Source organism: Mixophyes fleayi, chromosome 3 (assembly GCF_038048845.1).
Source record: "Mixophyes fleayi isolate aMixFle1 chromosome 3, aMixFle1.hap1, whole genome shotgun sequence".
Classification (NCBI taxonomy): Eukaryota; Metazoa; Chordata; class Amphibia; order Anura; family Limnodynastidae; genus Mixophyes; species Mixophyes fleayi.
The window spans coordinates 173,603,693-173,627,207 of NC_134404.1; the positions used below are offsets into that span (position 1 = coordinate 173,603,693).

The 23,515-nt window shown below is 37.4% G+C and overlaps 1 protein-coding gene across 4 annotated transcripts in view; it reads right to left on the reverse strand.

The window, feature by feature from the left end:
* Positions 1-23,515, reverse strand: part of EPHA7 (EPH receptor A7) — a 136,500-nt gene that overhangs the window by 52,359 nt on the left and 60,626 nt on the right. For all 4 annotated transcript variants that reach the window (XM_075202792.1, XM_075202790.1, XM_075202791.1 and 1 more), the window contains exon 5: positions 18,248-18,583. In XM_075202792.1, the coding sequence (XP_075058893.1) occupies positions 18,248-18,583 (336 nt within the window). The remainder of the gene's footprint in view (positions 1-18,247; positions 18,584-23,515) is intronic.

A 23,515-nucleotide genomic window follows, 5' to 3' on the forward strand; every position in this document is an offset into this window, starting at 1 on the left:
ATACTACATATAAATTATGTTATATTCATTCATATCATGTATGTTCTATAAATTTGACAATTTTGGTCCAACTGATACATTTGTTCATTTTATAATGTTTTCCCTATTGGTGAACTGATATTGCATTTTACAAAGGATTTGAGTACTAAGAAATGTCAATCTAATAATATCAAGAATAAGGAGCATTTTATGTGTACCACATCAAATAAACTCTTTTTCTGGTTTTTTTGCTAAGGGTATGTTGAGCCAGACTCATCTAAGTTGAGGGTCATCACAATCATTTAGTACATTACACAAAGGTTCAAACATCCTCAAGCTCCCATTACTTGACAGACGCATGTGCGTCTGAGTCTCAGTGTACACAAGTCACTTTGCTCCAACATGCCCCATCCTTCCCCCATTATGTCTCTTTAGTCAGAAAGGGCCACAAGCAACCATTAGCGCAAGATGCGACTCAGTCTACATATGGTCACAAACATAACTACTGCTTTGTGGGCCTGTGCAGAAGTAGTAAAGCATATTAAACGCAGACCATTTTATTTTGCATTCAACTCTACATGAACCCCTGAATCTGTAAAACATGAAATGCTGAAAAATGGCTAGTTTATTTGTATTTGTGTGTATATATATATATATATATATATATATATATATATATATATGTCACTTTTCCAATTTCAAGACTTAGCCACTATTGAGAATTGCACTGTGTGATACTGCAAAGAGCTACGCCAGTGCTTGGTGTGGTCCAAACTTTTTATTTATTTTTTTACACTGCAAAAAACGCTCAATGTCTCAATAAGCTTAACCCACTGTGTCTATTCATCACTTTCTGTAGCCAGTAAAAGAGTCCACAATTCAACCCTGACTTGCAAAAAAAGAATGTCCTTTATTAGTAACAAACTTCAATAAAGAAACTAAACTAAATCAACACTAATCCCCCTTTCAAAAAATAAAATAAAAAAAAAAAACTGAAAAGCACACAGCTGGTGCAATGCTGGGCGGAGGATTAATCAAACCTAATCTGCAATAAATTCAGGATGTGATCTCTTCTGACCTCATCAATGAAATCAGCTGAAAGTTACTTTATAAATCCTTCAGTCATTCTTTAACAGGATGAAAGCTTGGCAAATCGCCCCTCCTCCCTCCTTGAAGAGATTACATTAAGAAAAGCCTTAATTTCAGAAATTCTTCAATATGTTAAAACAAGCTTGCCACAAAGACAGCTTTAGTTCTATATTTGAGCAAATTGAGGGGGGGAGTGTTACCAAAAGGATATAAAAAAAAAGGAGAAAAAAGATTTAGTCTGGCTGTTTCTCTTCTTTTATAAGAACCATTTTACGCATTAAGCCTTATCTTGTTATTTTTATTCAAATGCTAATTTTGATAGAGATTACTAAGAATGAGATTTGTCAAGTACAGTAAAGTGGCTATTCAAAATTATACAAAGATGCTGTTTATAGCAACAGCAAAAAATTTGTTGCAGCAAAAGGTATACTGACTATTGTGAATGCAATTCAGACATGCCACTTAAAAAGAAAATATGCCATAAATGTAAGCAATGTTAACTTTTATTTAGTTTTAATATGTATTCAATAAAACAAATGGATACAAGTTATTGCCCACAAGGAACTTATTTAGTGAACAACATTTTTTTGTTCTACAAAGCCGAAACAAGAGATTTAATAGTGCCAACTAATAAGCAAGAGAGGCCATGTATATTGCAGAGTAAGTATTTTTGTAATGACAGAGATATCCTTTATCAGTTTTGGCAATTCACTCTTGGATGCAATGTTACACTTAGACTAAATAGTCAAGAGCTCTGCACTCAGGTTTGCATTCAAACTGTATGGCCTGAACTCACTAAGTGGCAACATGGAAATGTACACTGGGTTCTAGAGTAGCACCACAAACATGATAATATATTCTACATACTTGTAAACTAACATAGAATATAGAATAAGAACAGGCACTGAGATTCAAGTACCCACAATAAATACTATTAGTACTAGGCAACAAGTCAATATTAAAAACCAGGGGCATTGTTAGTGAAAATCTTGGGCCTGTTCCTGGGAATATGAGGCACATGGCAGCTTTGGACTATATTTTACATGACATCAACTTCAAACCAATTTAAAACTTTAACAAAAAAAGTCAGATATTATTGATAACTCAATCAATGTGGAACAACTTTGGTACCGAATGATATACAATAGCAAGCAATATACTTTAACGACTTGCTTTATAAACTGGAGCATTATATAAAGTGTCAAAAGACAACTAAATCCCAATCTTGATTTTTTCAAAATTGAAAATATAAATATGAAGTTAAAATGCATTGTTCAGACAAACTATAACTTTCTACTTCAGCAATGTTAAAAAGTAAAATTTAAGTTTTACATCCCTCCCAGCCCAATCCAGTGAAACCAATTTCACTACTCTAAGGCACTGTCTAAATTGGTACTGAAACAAAAAAATGGATCAAAAGATAAACACTTAAGTGGGAATTCAATTTCCGTGATTTGCTGCCAAACATCAGCACAATGTTCGGCTGTGAAAATTTCTGTGTAATACAGTACCCCAATAACACGCATTGTCCTGCACACCAATAATAGGGTCCACAATGTTGCATCGCCGAAAAGTGACCTTGTGACCATTCCCGAGAAGCTCTGGGGCACATTGTGGACAATTTAATTCCCCCTTTAATGTCCGTTATGCTTGCTTTGACACTACCAGGCAATTAAGTAATAACACTTCACATAATTTAGGCATAAGCATATATTTAGTTTTAGCACAATATTACACAGGCATTAAAACATATTACTGTCCAAAAATTGATTTTCTAGGTCTTTAAATATATAGTGAGAAGGGTAACTTAAAAACAAAACAGAAGGGCACGTACATTGGAAGAAAAGTTTGTACCAACAGATAAATAAAGATAGATAAATTAGTAAATAGTTTAAAGTACTATGTGACTTAGTAATTATATACTAAAATCCCCTGCCACACCTGTACTTAGAGCAAAAGAATCTGTTCTGTGCTCCTATATCATTCACTAAATCATAAACCAGACAGGGATAGAGAAGATAATTCACTTGGCCTCACAAAATAAATTAGCCATAATTCCAGAGTTGTCTCACAGTAAAGATATTAGCATTACAGCTCACATTAGTACTATAAATCCCATAATTGTGAACATGCTTTCTACATTAAAAACGCATATCAGTTATAATCACCTAGAAAACTGCCAGAGGGAAAAAAAAAAACACCCTGTTTATTGACAATAGATAGGATTATTTGCAAAATAAAAACATGGCATTGTGGAAAGAATCGATTACACCTTATTGAAATATTAATATGTTTAGAATACCAATAGTATATTTTCTGATGCGCAGACATAACAGTACCACAGCTGTCTGCTTTACAGTACATGCACAGTATGTGTAATAAGAATTGTAGACACATAGAAAGGCTCAATACATTTGGTATTCTCCAAGTAATAGTTCTGCAATATTGGAAGGTGAAATTGACTGTGCAACTTACAAGTGTGTATACTTAAGCCCAATGATAACGTAGAGAAAGTGTCGGGATGCGGCTTGAGAGCGTTAGAAGTAAATGCCTTACTCTATTTGTCTGCATTCGAATAATGTAATGAAATGTCCACCATGCAAAGATATATAAGAAGAAGGTATATCAATTGGCATTTACAGACATAATTCATATTAAACAGATCATACATAAGGCCTGATGCTGAGTTAGGAGCAAAGGAAAAAAAAGGACCAAATTTGCACCTTGGCAAAAGCATACTGCTTGGAGGGGGAGGTACATTTAAAATGTGGGATTTATAGTTGAGATAGGTCATCAAGTATTTATGTAAGTATAATAAATACTTGTGTGCTACATGAAGAAACAGCCAGTATTTTCTCCTTGTGTGCAAAAAAAAAATATTTTGCACCCCTTGCATTGTAACATGGTTTGTCCAGGAGCAAACTAAGGCTGGGTACACACTACAGGGAACTTTTCCCAATGCGATATCCTTAACAATTTTACCAACGATTAAAAATGAAAATCCCGATCAGCATGCTGATCCATGTACGCACACTAAACACATTTTACACAAATTACCTTCAGATCTGTGCTCTTCATCTGTCATAACCATTGGCTAAAAAGATTGTGACTCTGCACACTCCAAAGAGATCTATTGAGACTCCCGATCGTGAGTGCATACACATCTCAGGATTGGAACAACAGCGTTTCATTGTTAAGCAAGATTTTTAGTTCAGTTTAAATATCAAATGAAACGATACAATGATTTTTTGAACGATAATTTTTCATCGTTGGAGCGTACATACTAATGCCATATCGGGTCAAACGGTCGTGTGATTGGCCAGACGATTGGCTGAAACCCCCCATAGTGTGTACCCAGCTTTACTCCTTTCATTTTGCTTTGCTCCTACCTCAGCATCAGGCCCATATCTGGCATATACTTTTGTATACTTTACATATCTATCTATCTATCTATCTATCTATCTATAATCAAATAATGTAATAAAGAGTCAAAAGAGAATAGTGTCTTGACAGTTATTAACAAATGCAAAAGTCGTATTTACCATTTCAAATCTACATATATACCAACACAAATATAAAATGCTAATCAAATTAGCAATCAGCCAACCAGTATAGAAACGCACATTTTACGCAAATAAAACAGACATACTCCCAACGCTACATGAGCTCCATTATGTGTACAAACATTACTAAGCCTTTTTTTAATAAAACTATTTTTAAAATCCATAATAAAGAGATTGAATACCTTAATGTTGCTCCTGATACAGACATATACAGCTTATACCTGCAAAAGATCCCTGAACACCTGGAAGATTGAATGTCTTTAGCTTATTTATTTATAAGAAATAATAACGCATAAATAAAATCACATACTTAAATATTTAAACCTGTATTATTGCAGAAACACTGAACAAAACTAACACTATTATCAGCTTGATTGTTAAACTGCTGAAGCGACAGGGCAAAAAGAACAGATTTCCTGCAACTGTTTAAAACGGAGGGCTGCCAAATGAGAGAACAATTGGCTAAGCATTAGTGCACATGGCTCATGGCTCCTACACAGATCTACAGACATAGATAGGCTAACAAAGCACTGACATATCGGACACAAACAAGATTATTGGAGGCAGTACAAAACTCCCAACAAATTCAGTGTTCTATACACCTGTGCCTGAAAATGACTTGATGGCTTTACACTTATATGTCTTCATAGTTATTTTATCAATATGCAAATACTTTTACCAAGTAGATAAACATGCCAAGATACATTGGGTATCATTACCAATATCAATCATAACAGGAGCAATTATTTGTCCTGTCATCTAAAACAGAAGGCCATGCTGACCACAGATTTTAATTTAAGTTTAAAGTTAAGCTGTGCGTTAGTATCACATATCTACTGATGTCCTGAGCATAATAATACAGTTTATTTACTCCTGGGTCGAGGCTCATTCTGATCTCCAATTTGGTCGACAAACATAGAAGCAGCACCAGAATAAAAAGTAGCTTTCTGACCTTTATACAGACCTAACTCCATCCACCTTGTACATGGGTAAATGATGAACTTTTTATTTCTGGATTCTGGTGGTGTAGATTACTTGTTTGTACTGATGCAGTGTAGGTACACACAATAGCAGAATAGGTGAACTATAATACACATACAGTGTTATGGTAGCTACAAAAAGAAATAATATTTTGTATTTTAAGTAGCTTGTATTTTTGTATAACTGTTCAGTAAAATATTGGCAACTATTATTCAGAAAACATTACATCTTTGCAATTTTGTATTTGTTATCATGATCAGTAGCTATTACATTGTTTTCTTATTTGAGATAAAATGAAATATTAGCTATAGATTGCACATGATAATTTGACCCCCCCCCCCCCCTTCATATTATAACATTGGAAGAAGCAGTGTTATTTTAATAACGGTTTCTGTGTAAACGGAGTGCAGACATTTTCATAGCAACACACGTTATCCCTGTTTTTCCAAAGCGTACTTCTCCTTTTATCTTTCAGAATGCTATATAGCTGAATCAGAATTTTAATCAAATCAGTCTGATGTTTCCTATCAATGAACACAATAGTGCAACAATGGACACTACAAGTGCCAGCTTAATCAATCAGTTACAGGCTACCAGGGCTTACTGGGATCAGCAGTGCCACATATAAAAATACTATTTTTGCTGATTTTTAAACATTATTACCCCATGAACCACCTATAGGAGGTGTTGGCCTCATTATCTAGGGAATTCAGCCACTTGCTGAACAAGTTGGGGCGGACTGTATCCCACTATGACAAGGGGACCCCCACACTGTGGGTTTACCCTTATACTGTGACCAAGCTGACCTGCAATAGCCTGGTGCCAGTTTAATCAATCAGTTACAGGCTACCAGGGCTTACTGGGATCAGCAGTGCCACATATAAAAATACTATTTTTGCTGATTTTTAAACATTATTACCCCATGAACCACCTATAGGAGGTGTTGACCAAGCTGACCTGCAATAGCCTGGTGCAGATTGGCAATTTTTCGGGGATCCCACACTGTTCATTCCCCCACAATAACAGTAATCAGCCTGTGCTATGAGTGTTGGTGCATAGTTCACTTTCAGGGGAGTGGGTGTACACAATTTTTTCCATTTATTTATCTTTTTTTTACACTGCAAACATCTTTGCTCCAGAGGTTGAGCCCCTGCAATAGATATTTCTGCTGAAAGGCATATCTGCGTTTGAGTCCACCTCTAATTGATTCACAATTCCGTTAACATGCACTTACTGTACTCGGTCAACACTTAAGTTCCACTTTACTCACTCCCCCCCCCCCCCACACACACACCCGTTCCACCTCTCCAAGTGCAAGGAGATGCAAATTACAGAAAAAGCAAGGCCATGAGTATTCAGATATGGGGGCACACTGATTTTAATATAATACTAATTTAAAAAAAACTGATGTTTCCCTTCTCTTATCCTCAAAAGAAAATTCTCTTATAATTTAGTCCAAATGATTAATCATACATTTTTAGAACCAAACTTTGCTTTAAAACTATGTCATTATTGTACCAGAAAGATGAACTAGTACAATATATATTTCAATGGAAAACTGTGAATGAATGTTTGATTCTAGAAATATATCAATAAACAAATGGACATAAAACGGAAAATAATTTTCTATGGCATTTTGAGGATTAAAGAGGGGAACCCTCATTTGTTACATTGTTTTTTTAATCCTATCTTTGTCACTTATTTTTTTCTTTATCCACAACAGTATTTTAATTAATTAACAGCTTCATATTTCACACAAGAAAATATATTGAGAATTTGGGAGATATAGAATATTGATAATTAACAATAATAATAAAATATGGATTTTTAATATTAGCATTATGTTGGAATCAGAGAGAGCCATAATTTATAATCTATGCTTGCTACTCTCCTGGAATGTCCTGAAGACTCCCGAATTCCAGGTTGGTCTCCCGGACTCCTGGGAGAGCAGACCATCCTCCTGCATCCTGCCCACTTTCTAGTAAAGTGGGCAGGATCCTCCATGCGGCAAAATTACGCGTTTGTGTCATTTGCGGGAACGGGACCAAAATGACGCGGTTCACTGCGCCCCACCTCTGTCCGACATCACACTTAACCTCCCATCAGCGATCTCCCAGAGGTTAGGTAAAAAAAAGTTAAGTATGACTCTTGATCTTCTTTTATTTGTAATTTTCTATATGAATCCCCCCTCCCCCCACACACATTCGCACAATTGTAAACTATAGATAAATAAATAATAGAGTAATTATTGCAGGGTATATTGCATCTGTATATTTCTTTATTTTTTGTAAGAAGACACAAGTCAAGGAAAAATCATCTTGATACAGACATATGCAAATGTATTTTTGTTGACTAGAGTCCAACTCTAAATGAGACCCATATTGTTTGAAGTGTAAGGTTTCTTGTAAGGCAATACTTAAAAATTCTCAATGCTTTTCATTTGAAAAACAAAAAATGTTTCCTGCAATCTTCGGCTTAATAGACACTCTTAAATCTGTGTGAGGCGTAATTGCCATACAGACTCAGTAAGAACATCATTTTCTACACATTGAACATTTACAGGCATTCTTTTAATTAGTTTCCTCTCTGTAAATGATTAAACTTCAACTTGCAAGCATATACAATTAAAATAATTTCTCTTTTTGACTCTGATATAAAATATTCTTTCAACATAACTAGTTTATGTATTATAGAGTAATTTTTCATCGAGTCCTCTTAATAGTTAAACCCAATGACTTTTGTTTTTAATTAGCGTGTTTCGCCCAAGACCAGATTTAAGAGGACCATGCATCATATGACAACTAAAAGCTATGTTCTGCTCAATTTATAAGAGGGAATAACTTTTCGGGTTTCAAGTTTCAACACACATAACATTGGGAGCACATCCCCTTTTCTGCTTTAAGAAAGAAAAACGGCTGATTAAAATATTTAACTTTCTTTTAAAAGAAAATGACTATAAATGAATATAAAAAATACCTTCCAATTCTCACTGGCAATTAAACAAAGTTTCTAAGAGTGGGAAATATGTTTCCAAATGAATGTTCCGCTTTGCATACTATGGGTAAAAGAGCAACATATGGTTCTAATTATTGCTGGTCTCTCTGCAGGGCTTTGCTATGTAAGTTTTGTCTCTCCTCCCTAAAGCACCTTGTTGCTGAAGTTCACAGATCAGGCGCTTTTAATGATGATCTATTTATGGCCATGTGCCTCTTGGTATACATTTTAGAAATGTCAAGGAAATATCTTTCAAGAGAAAGCCCTTGTGACTTGCCCATTAGTTTAACCTGACCTGAACTTCACTTTTAAATTGGTGCTACTGCAAAAACTACACATTTATATAATAATTGGAATCCTCCCTTGCTCCCTCCACCTATGAGCTAATCTGATTTAAAAAAAACAAAACCTGAAGGTGTTGATCTTAAATGATGAAATTAGTAGGCAGTTAGAGGTGAGAAAGGATTTATAAAACACAGGGGCTTTCATGCAATTCCCTGCTATTCCTTGGTCCTACTTTAAATAGCAATCTGAGTAGCCAACATTGGTTTTCTGGCCTGTGTGGTAAAACAGAGCCACTCAAGCACACACAATTCAGAAGGTTTGCCTGCAATAAAGGCCGAAATTGGATACTTGGTAAGATTAATTACCTAGATAGGGTCTTATAATGCAAGTCAAATGGGAAAGTAATTAAAGTGCACCTTCCATGAAAAATATTCATTACTGACGTATCAGGTGACAGATAAATCAAAAGGCATTTAAAAAGCTATAGGTTAACCTTTAACGGGTCTTTTCCTTTTCTAGACTTCCAAAGCAAGTAGTGATATTGAATTCACTTATTTAACCAGGCTCACATTATGTTTCTAAGAAGACAAAGGCATAGATTGTAATGGAAACTGCAAAAGAAAAACCCCAAAAAGCAAACCAAAACAATAGGACTGTGTCTGAAAACAAAAAATTCAGATAAAGGAGAATCAGTGGACTGTCAGTTTTATGATTTGTTTCCAATTCTGTTATTTTACCTTAGTAAAGGATTGCAGCAATAAAGAGGATGCAAGGGATAAATGAATATGTTTAGTGGTCCCGAGGGTGCGATTTCTGGAGATGAAAGGCATTGTACACTTTAACAATCAAGTACAGCTGTATATTAGAGAAAATCGAATAACACAAGAAGTTTCTCACATCAGTAGTACTAAATAAACTCTTTGGATCAGGCATTATTATAGAAGTGTCGATACAGTTATTTACATAATTCAGTAATTATACAAGACAGTTATTTTATGTGGCAACAATCATTTTACCCAGGGGAATGCTAGTCATAATTATTAACACATTTCGGCCACTCTGCTTTATTTCTGAAACACAAGATTTAAAGAAGTTCACAAGAATATTATTAGGCCAAAAGCACAAAGCTGGTGTATGTACTGCTGGTATTCTACAGTTATCAGCTTTCTGCCACAAATCCAAAATTCAAATGATAAAACTACTTGTGAATAATGCTACTTACACTACTGTATGAGGCCTTAACAGAGGCTTGTATTTACGCAGATAAAAGAGGGCACAAATGGCTCACATTGGTCTCTGACTGTAGCATATATTTTATAAGTTGTAGTAGAGCAGGGATTTGTTAATTTGTGACGTTTACCCAGAGGGGCAGATTCAATAGACAATTCAAACAAGTTATTTCATGCAAAATAACAGTTTATTGCAGATATATATATATATATATATATATATATATATATATATATTATACTAGACAACGTCAACTGCCTGTGTGTACATACCCTCAAAGAGAGGCGGTTTGCATGTAGCTAAAACAGATTACTAATAGGAAGTCTGCTGTGCAGAGGTAACAATATCTCCCACCATGATTACAAGTTTCTCTGAAATACATTTAGCCCTAAAACATGTACTTATATATTTATGGATCATACCAGTAGTTCTTTTAAATAAGACAATATGTATTTAACAATCCACACATGCTGCAATATCAGGCCTGTCCCCAAATTTTGCAGCATGTGTAGTCAGCTTTCAGCAGTACATTTGTGTGATTAAGGTGAAAGAGAAGCAATGTGCCCTGGATTTTGAAATAGTTAATTTGGGAGGAGTGAAACAGCCCAATATACATTGTAGGCAGGGGAGGGCTGTCATATTTTAGCCCAGGGGCAAGACTCGACTCATCAGCCTATTATACTGCTTTCATACTGCCGCCCCGGCAACATCCCAGGTTCATATACCTGTGATATTGCTGGGGCACAGAGGCTCCCACGGAGACAAATTCCCGGGTAGACCCTGTTCATACAGAACACGGGTCTGCCCGGGTCTCCATGGCAACATCACAAGAGGAGCCAATCAGAGCTTTATAATTGTGTTTGGTGAGACCCAGGTTGAAAAACCCGGGTCTCACCTTTCATAGTGCAGGCGATCCGGGTTGGACCCGGGAATTACCCCACCAAAAGTCCCAGGTCTAAATCCCGGGTTTTCAGATCCAGGATTTTTTTACTAACACCATTCATACTGCGCCTGAACCCGGGTCGTCTGGGATTGCCCCAGCAAAAGCCCAGGTTTTTCATGCAGTATGAATGGGGTATTAGGAACATTTTAAAGGGAAAAAAATGCAGGTGGCCCAGTGACCCGCCCAAGGTAGCCCACTATGGGTCCGGCCCTGGGGCAGATGGCCTCCTGCCCCCTAGCTCAGCCTGCCCATGATTGTACGTATGTTCATACAAGTGAACTATGCCATCATGCAGTATGTGTTTTCATATGTGTCAGGAAACAATACATAGCCAAATCAGCCAATGTGTACAGACACAGTATCAAATTGTGCACAGCAAACAAATGTGTCCTTACATAACTATTGACTCTGTTTTGGTCTCAGTTCCTACCTCTAGGTGATATGTGTCCCTGGCCTGTTCTATTAAAATGTGGCTAACTTCAAATGAAACTAATGTATTATTTCAGAACCAGTTTTCTTTTAGCAGAATCTTATTTTCCTACACCTAGTATTATTGTATAGTAATGTGTATTTTACCATGCTGTTACGCATCAGTTCTACTGAATCAAGTGAAAAGACAAATTTATGTTTGCACAGAATGCCAAAAATAAAACCTTTTCAACAATGAATTCTCAATAAACAGAAGAAAATGTATGTTAGCTCCCTAAACTATCCTCCACTCCCACAATACAATCACATATGGTAAAATAGAGAGGTGCTGAGCAGGTTTTCTCACAAGCTTGTGCTGAAATCAGTCAAAGTGAAAAAACAACACCTGTCATAGGATTAAAGGCAAAATACACAACATATAGTCCTGGCTTCTGACAAAGGTAAATGATTACACGTGAAGACCCTATCATGTTAACACCTGATGCTATTTCAACATGAAAATGTCATTCTCATTGCTCGCATGTTCCAGATGGTTAATTTATCCAAACTAGCTGCACAAAACAAAACATTTTAAATGTTAGTTTAGTGTATATGAGCCATTTTAAAAATGTAGCTATTGGACACGGCAATCAAGGCTATTTAATCCATTAAAAAAAAACAAAAAACAAACAGCAAACAGTAAAAGTGTAAGTAATGTCACAACATATAATAATGATAAGTTAGCAATGTCACAGCACTGCAGCTGTTTCTCTTATATAGGGGGTACAAAATCTGTTTTTGTTGCTTTGACATTATGCAACTACTTCTTGTACCAATTGTACCTGGTAACTCTGCTGTGTAAAGATTTGCCTGGGAAGATGAATTCTTTTGTAAAACAACAATTTAGTACTCAGAGTGACCTAACAATGGGCAGCTTAGTGCCGATAGGGGAGTTGCTTATGTATAACTATCTAACACCAATTATGCTCATGTTTTCATGTCACAACCACTAAAACAAGATTTTGTTCTGCACATAAACTATTAAATTAGATATACTGGGTCTGATGCAGAGTATAACACAACTTGGATGTAATTTACGACCTAAAAACATGCAGGCACAAAAATCATATTTTAACTAATACGCTGCGTCGCATGCTTCTCAAGGTGCGACCAGCGCTGCATCTGTAGCATATACGCCAGGTTAACGATAGGTATACTTACACCCACATTCCAAGAACCAGGTCGTAAGTGCCATAACAATTTGTAAAGATTTGTTTTCATAGGGCAAACGCTTTTGCTATAAGACTTCCTATAATACAGCAGATCTTATTTGTGAATAAAAGTAAAAGTTTTTGTTTATATACACACAAAATCCTATAATAAATGTACGATCAATGAAGAAACCATCCAGTAGTTTCAGAGGTGAAACCACAAACAGTAAATCAGAGGCGGCTAGCTAGTGCTGGCGATTGTGATTATTATCCTTATGTAGTTGCACCAGCCCCTACACTGGTTTCAAATAATACAGTTGTAAAAGGCATATGTGTGTCTGCATTCAGATGTGCATTGGCTTGTAATTCCACAAACACACCCTTACGGTACATGGCCTACATTAAAATGCCCCTCCCTCTTCCGTCGTGCCTCTTTTGGCGCATCTAGGTGCAAGTATGTAAGCGTGGAACACAGACATGGCTACTTTCAGAGATTTTTGTGTGCATGCGCAGAGCGAAAACATGCAATTTACACTAGGCAAATGGGTGTACATTCAATTCTGCATCAGGCCCAATGTGTGTAAATAGTAGAGTTTCCCAATTTTGTGCGTATCACACAGCTTTTTTTACGGAGAAAAAGGCCTTGGAGGTTTTGTTATTAGCTAATAGCTAACAAATTACGCCTGAGCAAGATTCACATCGCCACAAGTAGGCTGCTTATATAACATTGTTAAGTGATATTACCAACTGTGTAATTATGACATTGGAAAGATGAGAATATAATCACAAATGCCTTAATTATCATGAGTTCTGAGGGTGAAATAAGAATAGCCTGGTGTAAAGGTCCAGTTGTGTAAACAGGCAGTACTTTGACCAGATTTCTTCAGCTTTACAACCTGGCACACTGAGAAGCTGTAGACCACCAGAAGCAAGAGGTGAACAAAACTGTGAAAGAGCACAATTGAGCAAATGGCTATTGTAACACTAGGAACAATGATTTCTAGATCTATTTATATGCATTTTACATGCATTAATGATGCATGTAAAATGTATAATTCAAATGCCAGTGGGTATGTAACCCAATTATTTAACTAGAGACTTTTCACTGTCAGTCTTCACCCAGTGGCTAAACTACCATGAAAAATATTAATATTTATTTTATTGACGTTATTTGTTTCTATATAATGGTCTTATAAATTGCCAAACACTTAGCAATAGAGAGTTGCCTGAGTAGATGGTTAATAGTTATAGTGCAAGATAAAACAACTAATTAGTGTTGGCTATATAGACATATGCTTGACTGTACTGTATAATGACTTCTGTCTGTAACCAGGTCACAAATTTATCTAGGATGTATTGAAAACAAGAGATGGCTCTCAATATATTTTTTCCTGGTAAAATACATTACAAATAAATAAAGCAGTGCAGTAATGTGCTCTATAATAATGGTCGCAGTGGAGTCTGGTATCACCAATCACAAGAAGGGCACACACTCTGTTGAGCAGAACTGAGCACAAATTACCCTATTTTAAGCTTTACAAAGTCCCTCACTAATTTTCCATATGCAGATAGTATCCTTGTCATCTTTAATTAATGATTTAATCACACTGTGCACATAAAAAATATCACCATTTTCAAGCTCCCTGTTACTCGATATATGATAAGGATTGTAGAAGTCTTTATACCAGAATAAACCCCACATACATATGTTTATAACAAGTAACGATAACTAAAACATTCTGTAATGTGTGTAAACATCATTAACCTACATTCCATTTTATGTGAAAGGAAAATACAATTTAATTTTCAAAATTCCGTTTAGTATAAATTAGTATTGTCGTTTATATTTTAGCACAGAAAAATGTTTGACCATCGTTAACACGCGTATGGTAATTATGTTATCAACTGACAAATCAAGTAGAAAAGTAAAGTAGTTCTGCAACTGTATTGTTTTTAAATGTATCCTTCCTTTGTCCTTGTGTTACAGAACAGACTAGCAATAGCAGATCTGCACGAAAATCCCTGTCACATACTTTGCTACAGGACATATATCATCCCTTCCAGCTCATCCCTGTTTAAATTTACTGGCTAGCAGCAATTACCTCTCCCTCTGAGCCTGACCCACTAGTAAACGAAATACAGATTGCATGGCTAATTTATTCTCAGCATCACAGTTCTTAATTGGACCTCTTTAGTTGTATGCTACTATATGCCACCACAGGATGGTATAATCATAAAAAAATTAATTAATATTCATTTCTTTCTAGTGGAAATAAATGTTTTTCCATTTGTAATTGATGCATATGAAAAGTTAGTTCTGGATTATGGTCTCCCATTTACCCCTATTACTTAGATCAGTTATTTAAAGCTGTTAATGATCCATCTGGATCAATGTCTTCGCTTGTAGATATAATTTACTGCATTGTTGGATTAGTACAGATGTTTTTATAGATGGCTATGCTCCATTTGACTGGCTGGCTCTCCACATCATATTTCTGTAACTAGGCACAAATGAAACAAATATAATTATAAAGACTTTTTTTTATGTAATTATGAAGACTTTTCATTTGATGCTTAGCTGCAATCAGCAACCAATTAATATTTTTAGCACTATCTCTTATGCATATAAAGAACATAATAATTATAACTGCAAATTATTTTCAGAATGTCATCACTGTCCATATATGAAAAATAACTGAGATTTTCATTTTATATTGAAAAAATGATCAAAGCAGAAAATGTGACTTTATTTAGGGCAACAATGTGTAGTAGACACAGTGCAATCATTTTGTGTTTGTTACTATGGTTGTAGTAAGTAGTTATCACAAAAACAATGGAGGTCATTTATGAAGTGCACTCAATGCGCACTGCGGAATGCTTTGCTCTTTCACTGGTGTGTCTGGCTGATCCACCAAGCATATGTCAAGGTACACTCTGACTCTCTGCTCACAGGAGAAGCCTTTGTAAGCTAGACGTGCACCTAGGTGTGAGGTGGGGCAAGAACATCTCCATTGTGCAAATGTCTAAATGTCACACCAGTCTTCTATCACATTAGAATCACCATTTTATTAAATAAACTTTTCAGATTGTTCTCTTAAAAATGCTGCTTTTTTTTTAGCCCAATTTATGACTTAAATTAGTCATAAGAGTGAAAGAACACAGGCACTGTTTTACTACATGTGACAATTTTGGGTGTGAAGCTTTTTTTTTTAAAATACTCATAGTGCGCCGCAATACGTGTTTCTCTGTCAATTTCCACATGGTAGAGGAAAATTTGTCAAATTAAAAGTATAGGAAGAGACAACAGCTCTAATGTAAAATGTAAGCAGTTTTGCAGAGTGGAAATTACCATATGTCACTCCACACACCAAAAATGTCCCCCACTTTATTTTAATGATTACACTCAGTAAAAAAAAATATTTTCCTGCACTGTTCTGCAAAACTAATTGGAACAGTGTGTCTACTTCATACATTGCAAGGAACGCATCATCATCATCAGCTATTTATATAGCACCACTATTTCTGCAGCGCTGTACAGAGAACTCACTCACATCAGCCCCTGCCCCATTGAAGCTTACAGTCTAAATTCCCTAACATACACATACACAGACAGAGATATTAGGGTCAATTTGATAGCAGCCAATTAACCTACTAGTAAGTTTTTGGAGTGTGGATGGAAACCGGAGCCCCCAAAGGTAATCCACACAAACACGGGGAGAACATACAAACTCCACACAGATAAGGCCCTGGTCCGGAATTGAATTCATAACCCCAGTGCTGTGAGGCAGAAGGGCTAACCACTAAGCCACCATGCTGCCCATACACCCTACAAAGCTTTTCCACTCTGCCTGGGCAAACTTTGGTTCGTCCACAAACATTGCTATCTGCACTCCAAACCCATGTTTCTTAGAGGACATCTACACAAACTTGAACAAATCAAGGTGGTTTTCAGGCTATATGGCTACGGAACTCAAGAAAACCAGAGAAATAGCACAGAGATCAATGGATCTTTAGGCTGCACTATTTCTGCTCTCAGCTCAGGCAGCAGCAATGCACACAGTTAGAAAGAGACTGTAAAAATAATAGTGCTGACATCATTTGCTTAGGGTAATCTCTGAGTTGGGTATTGCTGCTGTCCGTGCGGACAGAAGAGGCAGTGCTCCGTAGAGAGAAATGGATCTCTATGCCACACGATTTCTCTTGGGGATTTCTCAAGATGAGTTCTGTTTTGAATGAAGGTCATGAAACTGTTCATGTGGACAATCCCTAGATGTAAGCGATAAATGTTGTTTCTTTAAATATACTTGAAACTTCATAAATTATAAAACAGATCTGCTGTTTGTACTCATTAATGCATTAAAAGTGTGCCACAATTTAGGTGGTGTCTGGTGCAATAGTTAAGATAATGTAAATTGTATAAACAACCACACGTGTATTCCTGCCTTACATTTTCTAACAAATAGAACTGTTTTGACTGCGCACTTACAACAACTTACCTTCAGTTAAATTACATATACACAATGATAAAATAAATACACATATTAATGCATATAAATTGCAATTTTATATATTAAAATACTTATTTGTTAAATTTTTATATTAACATATTTTTCATACAATCTATATACATGTTACTGCAGTGACATTTGCAAGAAGTGTCTGCCTCTTTCAGACTACTGATCAGTATATTTGATTAAGATGTACTATGGTACTTTGGCAACAAAGTGCAACTAGTTCCTTATGACTGTCATAGAGATAGCCATGAGAGGTTCCTATTGCAGGCAGTTCCGTCTTATGAGTCTGTCATGAAGACATTCCAGCCATGAGACTTGTTAGGGTGATTCACTTTACAATTGATTATGGTGCTCACCAAGATGTCAGCAATGACAGATGGCCTTAACCTCCTACACTTCCTATCAAGCAATTGCAGCTGAATTATACCTCATTCCCAGACTAATAATTCTTTGAGACTATGACAGCATTTTGAGAACTGCATGAGCCTCAAAGTCCATGCAATCTCATGACAAATGTATATTAGACTTAGATATCTTTAAAACGTAACATTGTATCCAGCAGTTTATTAAGCACTGGATTTGAACAGCTTACTGGTAAAATCATTACATTTAGCATTTAGCCAAGGCAATGCACCACCAAGGCGAAGAGCGATACATAGTGAGGGAAATTGTTCATAGTTCTATTGCTTGCAAAAACTGTGACATTTAGACAGGGTGGTTTTAGAAACAAAATGCCATCACTAACTGTGTCAAGTTAAAATCATGCTGCAAGGACTTTAAGGTGCTTATTTGTTGGTCGATTAGCAGTTATAAAAATGTGACTTGTGATGGGGTCCATCGAGCAGTAGCCTACACAAAGTAGTAACAGTATCGAAGCTCTAATAGCACACTGGACACATTTTTCATTAGTGAAATTCCCCTCTATTATTTTGATAAATGTGTAGCAATTTAGTCTTCATACATATGCTACACATACTTCTCTTTAACTGTAACAGTATGTTAGGCATGCAGAACAATATTGAATAATCAAATATAAAACATTGGACATACCAGCTTGACCAGTTGTAATACTGACTGCAGCAAATAGCCTTTGGGAACGGCTCAGGTCTGAAACTCCATTCACAGCTTCAACTTCAAAAGTGTAGTTAGCATGAGCGAGCAGGTCCACAATAGTAATACAAGTATCTACTAATCCACTTTGCTGAGGCACATATCCCACATTGCTCCCACAGGGTATGCATTCCCCCTGCTCCCAGCTGCATCTTTTACATATAACGCGATAGGTGACATCATTTCTTCCACCATTGTCTGCTGGTGGACTCCATTCCAGGCTCACTGTAGTCTGGTTGATATTGTAAATTAGATTCTGTGGTGCTGACGGTGGTCCTTTTAAAGAGAAAATGAGAAGGCATACAAAATTACTATGCAAAAAATATGTCTTCCTTCCCATGATAAACAGCCCCCAAAAATTCCCTAACCATTACTATACAGTTTTAATTTAAATTGCATTTTGAGATTCTACAGTGACCCATTTTCAAGATCAACTTGTGTGTGTCTCATGTGCTCCACTTGCAATGGTGCAAATTCAGTGCTCCTGTTTAGTTACCTCTGGCCCAGCCTGATCCTTCTCTATTAATAAATCAGTCATAAATGCTAACTGATAACTGTTTTTATGAACTTTATTTGAGTTTAATCAAATCAGGATTGTAAAATAATATATGGATTGCAAGCAAAGCGCAATGCGTGCCTTAAGTTGTGCACACAGCCTGCATTGATGACCTGACATAGAACTACCTTGAGACCTTACAAAAGCAGCCTGCTTGCTTTTGCTTCTTTGTGATGTGCTAGATGTAATGCATACACTAAACCAGTTGTAGATATTAACTGCCCAAATTGAGTGCACATGTGCAAAGATGCCAGATGCCATACAGAGATGCCATCTACACAGCCGAGCACAAAAGGGAGAGCAATAATCTAAATAATGGGCAATGCAGCCTTTGTGCAGCTTGAATCAATTGTAGGTGACAATGAAGGAGAGAATATCTTAGTATGATAGTTATTCCTATCACAATAGGATAGGAACACCTTAAATATTTTAATATATAAGAAGAGTTTGAAAATTTCTAAGTGCAGTTAAGTACTTGTGACGCCTGCATCTTTTTAATTTACTAATGTACTTTCAGGTCCAGTTTTCAGCTTTTAGTTGACACATGCTCAGTATATGAGAGAAATCCCTTAATTTTATTTCCATAATAATTGCATCTCAATCTCTTTATTTTGATAAATATAACACAGCACAAATATTTTTTTTTTTAGTTGCTACATTAGACTGAGCTATCTGAAAAGATATTGATGTTGCTAAAACTAGTTATGTGAAAATTGATAGAACTGGGGAGAAAAAGCAATTCTACAAATTCAAAATAGTTGAAGTATGTTTATGAAGACGAGGATTGGGCTTAAAAAAAATTCTTACAATACAACATTGCTGGTACACATCCACACTCAGGATATATCTCCTTTTTTTTTATTTTTTATAAATGTTCATTTTGGAGAATCAAAACGATACAAACAAAGAAGCAACAAAAAATCAACAGTGGTATTAATACAGTGTATGTCCACAATGTAAAATACGCAATATTAAGAAAAAAACAACGACAACAAAAGAATAGAGATAAGACAATAGCACCATTATGTCAGTACCGTTTGACTCCGAATTTTGTATAAGAAGTGAGGGAGAGGGTTGAAAGGAGGGAGGGAAATAGACGGCGTGGCTAGAGCCGTGAGGAGAAAAAGGGAAAAAAGAAAGAAATTGAACGGAGGGCTTGTGTTTATTAAGAGATAAGACAGGGGGAGCAAGTAAGTCGCTGATAGTTAAAAGGGAGAGCAAAAGTTGAAAAAGGCTAACCAAGGAGACCAAATTTTGTTAAAGGATTTGGAGGAGTTGTTAAGAATGCTGGTCATAAATTCCATACGCTGTATATGCCAAACTTTGTTGATTATAGATTGAATAGAGGGAGAATTAGGCTGTTTCCAGTCCGCTGCAAGTTGACATGTGGCCGCTGTTAGAATGTGTCGAATGAGTTTGTTTTGATGGCGTGTAGCCCCAGGGATCCCTAGTGGCAGGAGAAAAAATTTAGGCTCCAAAGGTACAGAAATCTGAAGTATTGCATTTATCAAATTATTCATATCAAGCCAGAAGTTAGTCAGCTTTGGACACTTCCACCAAATGTGGATGAATGTCCCTTCCAGGGAGCAGTTTCTCCAACAGCGGTCAGAAGTATCAGGTAACATCTTTTTAAGGCGAGTTGGCACATAGTACCATCGATATAAAACTTTGTAGACATTTTCTTTGATTTTTACTCATATGGAACTAGAAGCAGCATTCTCACGAATTTCACTCCAATCATCGGGGGTCAAGAGTTTCCCCAATGTCCCTTTCCCAGGCCAATTCATGGGGGTCTCTCTATCTATTGTGTCCAAGGAGAGTTCAGAATAAAGGGTAGATATTAGGCCAGCCGTAGATGATTGACGGAGGCAACGGTACTCAAAGGAAGTGAGTGGGCGGGCAGTGAGCCAGCGTTTAACTGTGTTATGGAAGTTACAGATTTGTAAGTATTGATAAAAAAGTTTAGTAGGGATCGTAAATATTTGCTGAAGATCAGAGAATTGAGGGAAAGTATCAGTGCCGGCAAGGTCATTCAGAAACCTGACACCTTGAGAGTGCCATGGATAAAATGCAGTAGGCTTGAGGCCAGGGGGAAAGTCTGGAGAGTTAAATAATGGTGTAATTGGGAAAGGCTGAGGAGAGAGAGCGAATTTCTGAGAAACCGAATCCCAGATTGTCAAAGAATGAGAAACCACAGGATGAAGCGAGACTCGTTTTGGTCGACGGAGTCTTGGGAGCCATAGGAGAGATGCAGGGGACAACAAACCCAGAGCTTAGGCCTCAATGTGGATCCATATTCTAGGGGAGTTGGAGCAACACCATGGGACACACTGAGCAAGGTGAGCGGAAATATAGTAACGTTTAAAATTAGGGATACCTAGGCTGCCACCCAGTGAGGACCTCTGCAGAACCTTCAGGCGAACTCGAGGACGCCTACCTGACCAGATAAATCGGGAGGTTATGAATTGGAGAAATTTAAATACGTAGGAAGGGACGAAGATAGGAAGGGTCTGGAATAAGTAGAGAAATCTAGGGAGAATATTCATTTTAATTGTATTGATTCGACCTATCCATGAGATCAGACACCGGGACCATGTGTGTAGGTCGGACTTCGCTTGAGTAAGCAGGCGGGGAAAGTTGGCTTGAAAGAGTTGGTGGTATCGTTTAGTAATATAGACTCTGAGGTATTTTATTTTTTGGAGATGCCATTTAAAAGGAAAAATTTGTTCCAAATGAGGCTTTTCAGGTCCGGTTATATAGAAGTCTAAGACCTCAGTTTTATCTGCATTGATCTTATAGCCAGAAAAATAACTATAGAGATCCAATTCGGTCAAAAGAGAGGGCAGAGAAGTGGTTGGGTTGGCCACAGTGAGTAAAACGTCGTCAGCGTATAGGGCCAACTTGTGCTCCATAGAGCCCACCTTAATACCCGAAATCTGTTGATTAGCACGAATTCTGACAGCCAGCGGTTCTATCATGAGGGCAAAAATGAGTGGTGAGAGGGGGCACCCCTGACGAGTGCCGTTTGAGATTCCAAATGGTGTTGATGTAATGCCATTAACTGAAACAGTGGCCGAAGGGGATCTATATAAAGACAATATGCCACTCAGGAATCTGCCAGAGAAACCCATCGACTCAAGGACTCCGCCCATAAATGACCAGGAAATACGGTCAAACGCTTTTTCAGCGTCTAAGACCATAATCAGGGAGGAAATTTTACCCACATGAATAGAGTGAATTAAGTCGATGGTCCTCCTGGTATTGTCCGGTGCTTGTCTTCCAGGTATGAAACCGACCTGGTCAAAATGAATAAGGGAAGGCAGGAGTGGGTTTAATCTATTGGCTAATATTTTGGCATAGAGCTTCACATCAACGTTAAGAAGCGATATGGGTCTATAACTGGTGCATAAGGTGTGGTCTTTCCCTGGTTTTTGGATCACTACAATATTAGCTTGAGTGGTGAAAGGGTCGAAAGAGGCGCCTTCTAAAATGTGATCAAACAGGGAAGTCAAGTGGGGTTCAAGGACTTGCGCAAACTTTTTATAGTACTGTGCGGTGAAGCCGTTTGGTCCTGGGGCTGAGGAAGAGATTTGATAGCTGCCAGGACTTAGTCTTGTGTAATAACAGAGTTCAGGTGGGAAAGCTGGGCTAAAGTAAGCTTGGGGAGTGGGGAACTGGCCAGGTATGCGCCCAAGTTCTGCTCTAAAAGGTCCACACGCGGCGGGGGCGGAGGAAGGTGATAGAGGAATGAATAATATTCTCGAAAAATACGTAGAATAGAGGAAGGGTCATATGTAATCGGATCCTGAGCTGTCTTATGAAGCTTTTCGATAAGACCTGCTGCCCGTTTTTTCCGTAATTTGCCAGCCAGCACAGAGTCCGCTTTATCTGCTTTGTCGTAAAAGCGTTGCTGGAGTTTCTGCATTGTACGAGACGCCTTCTGAGAGAGAAGGGTGTTCAACTGGCCCTTCAGAGTATCTATTTGCTTCAACAGACTAGAGTCTGGGCGGAGTTTGTGCTGGGTGAGCAAGGCGGAGATTTGCTGTTCAAGTGAGGATATCTCTGCTGCCGACCTCTTTCTAGCTGCAACAGCTGTACTAATCAATTCCCCACGGATAGTAGCCTTGTGAGCTTCCCACACGACTCCAGGCGCCACAGAAGGGGACGAGTTCTCCAAAAAATAGTTAGTGATAGATGTGTGGATGGATAGTGCGGCAGAGTCAATCAGAAGAATCTAATCATCCAAGCGCCATCGCCTAGAGCTAGGAGGTTGGTAGATAAGATCCAATGAGATATATACTCCTGCATGGTCAGTCCATGAAAATGGAGTGATTCCTGCTTGGGTCGTATGGGATGTGAGAGAGTGAGATACATGGAGCATGTCAATACAGGAGTATATCTGATGGGGTGCCAAGAAATGAGTATAGTCCCTAGCCGTTGAATTTCTGAGGCACCAAGAGTCGTACAGGTTGTATTGCTTAAGAAGGGAGGCTAAAGTCAGAGAGTCTTTTTAGGGAGGATGGGGTCTTTTTTGTAGAGGGAGGGGAAGATTTATCTAAGGACGGATCCAGGACTGCATTAAAGTCTCCACCTATTATCAGGTGCCGCGGTATATGTTTAAATAGAGCAGTGAAAAAGGAGCTTTGTCCTTG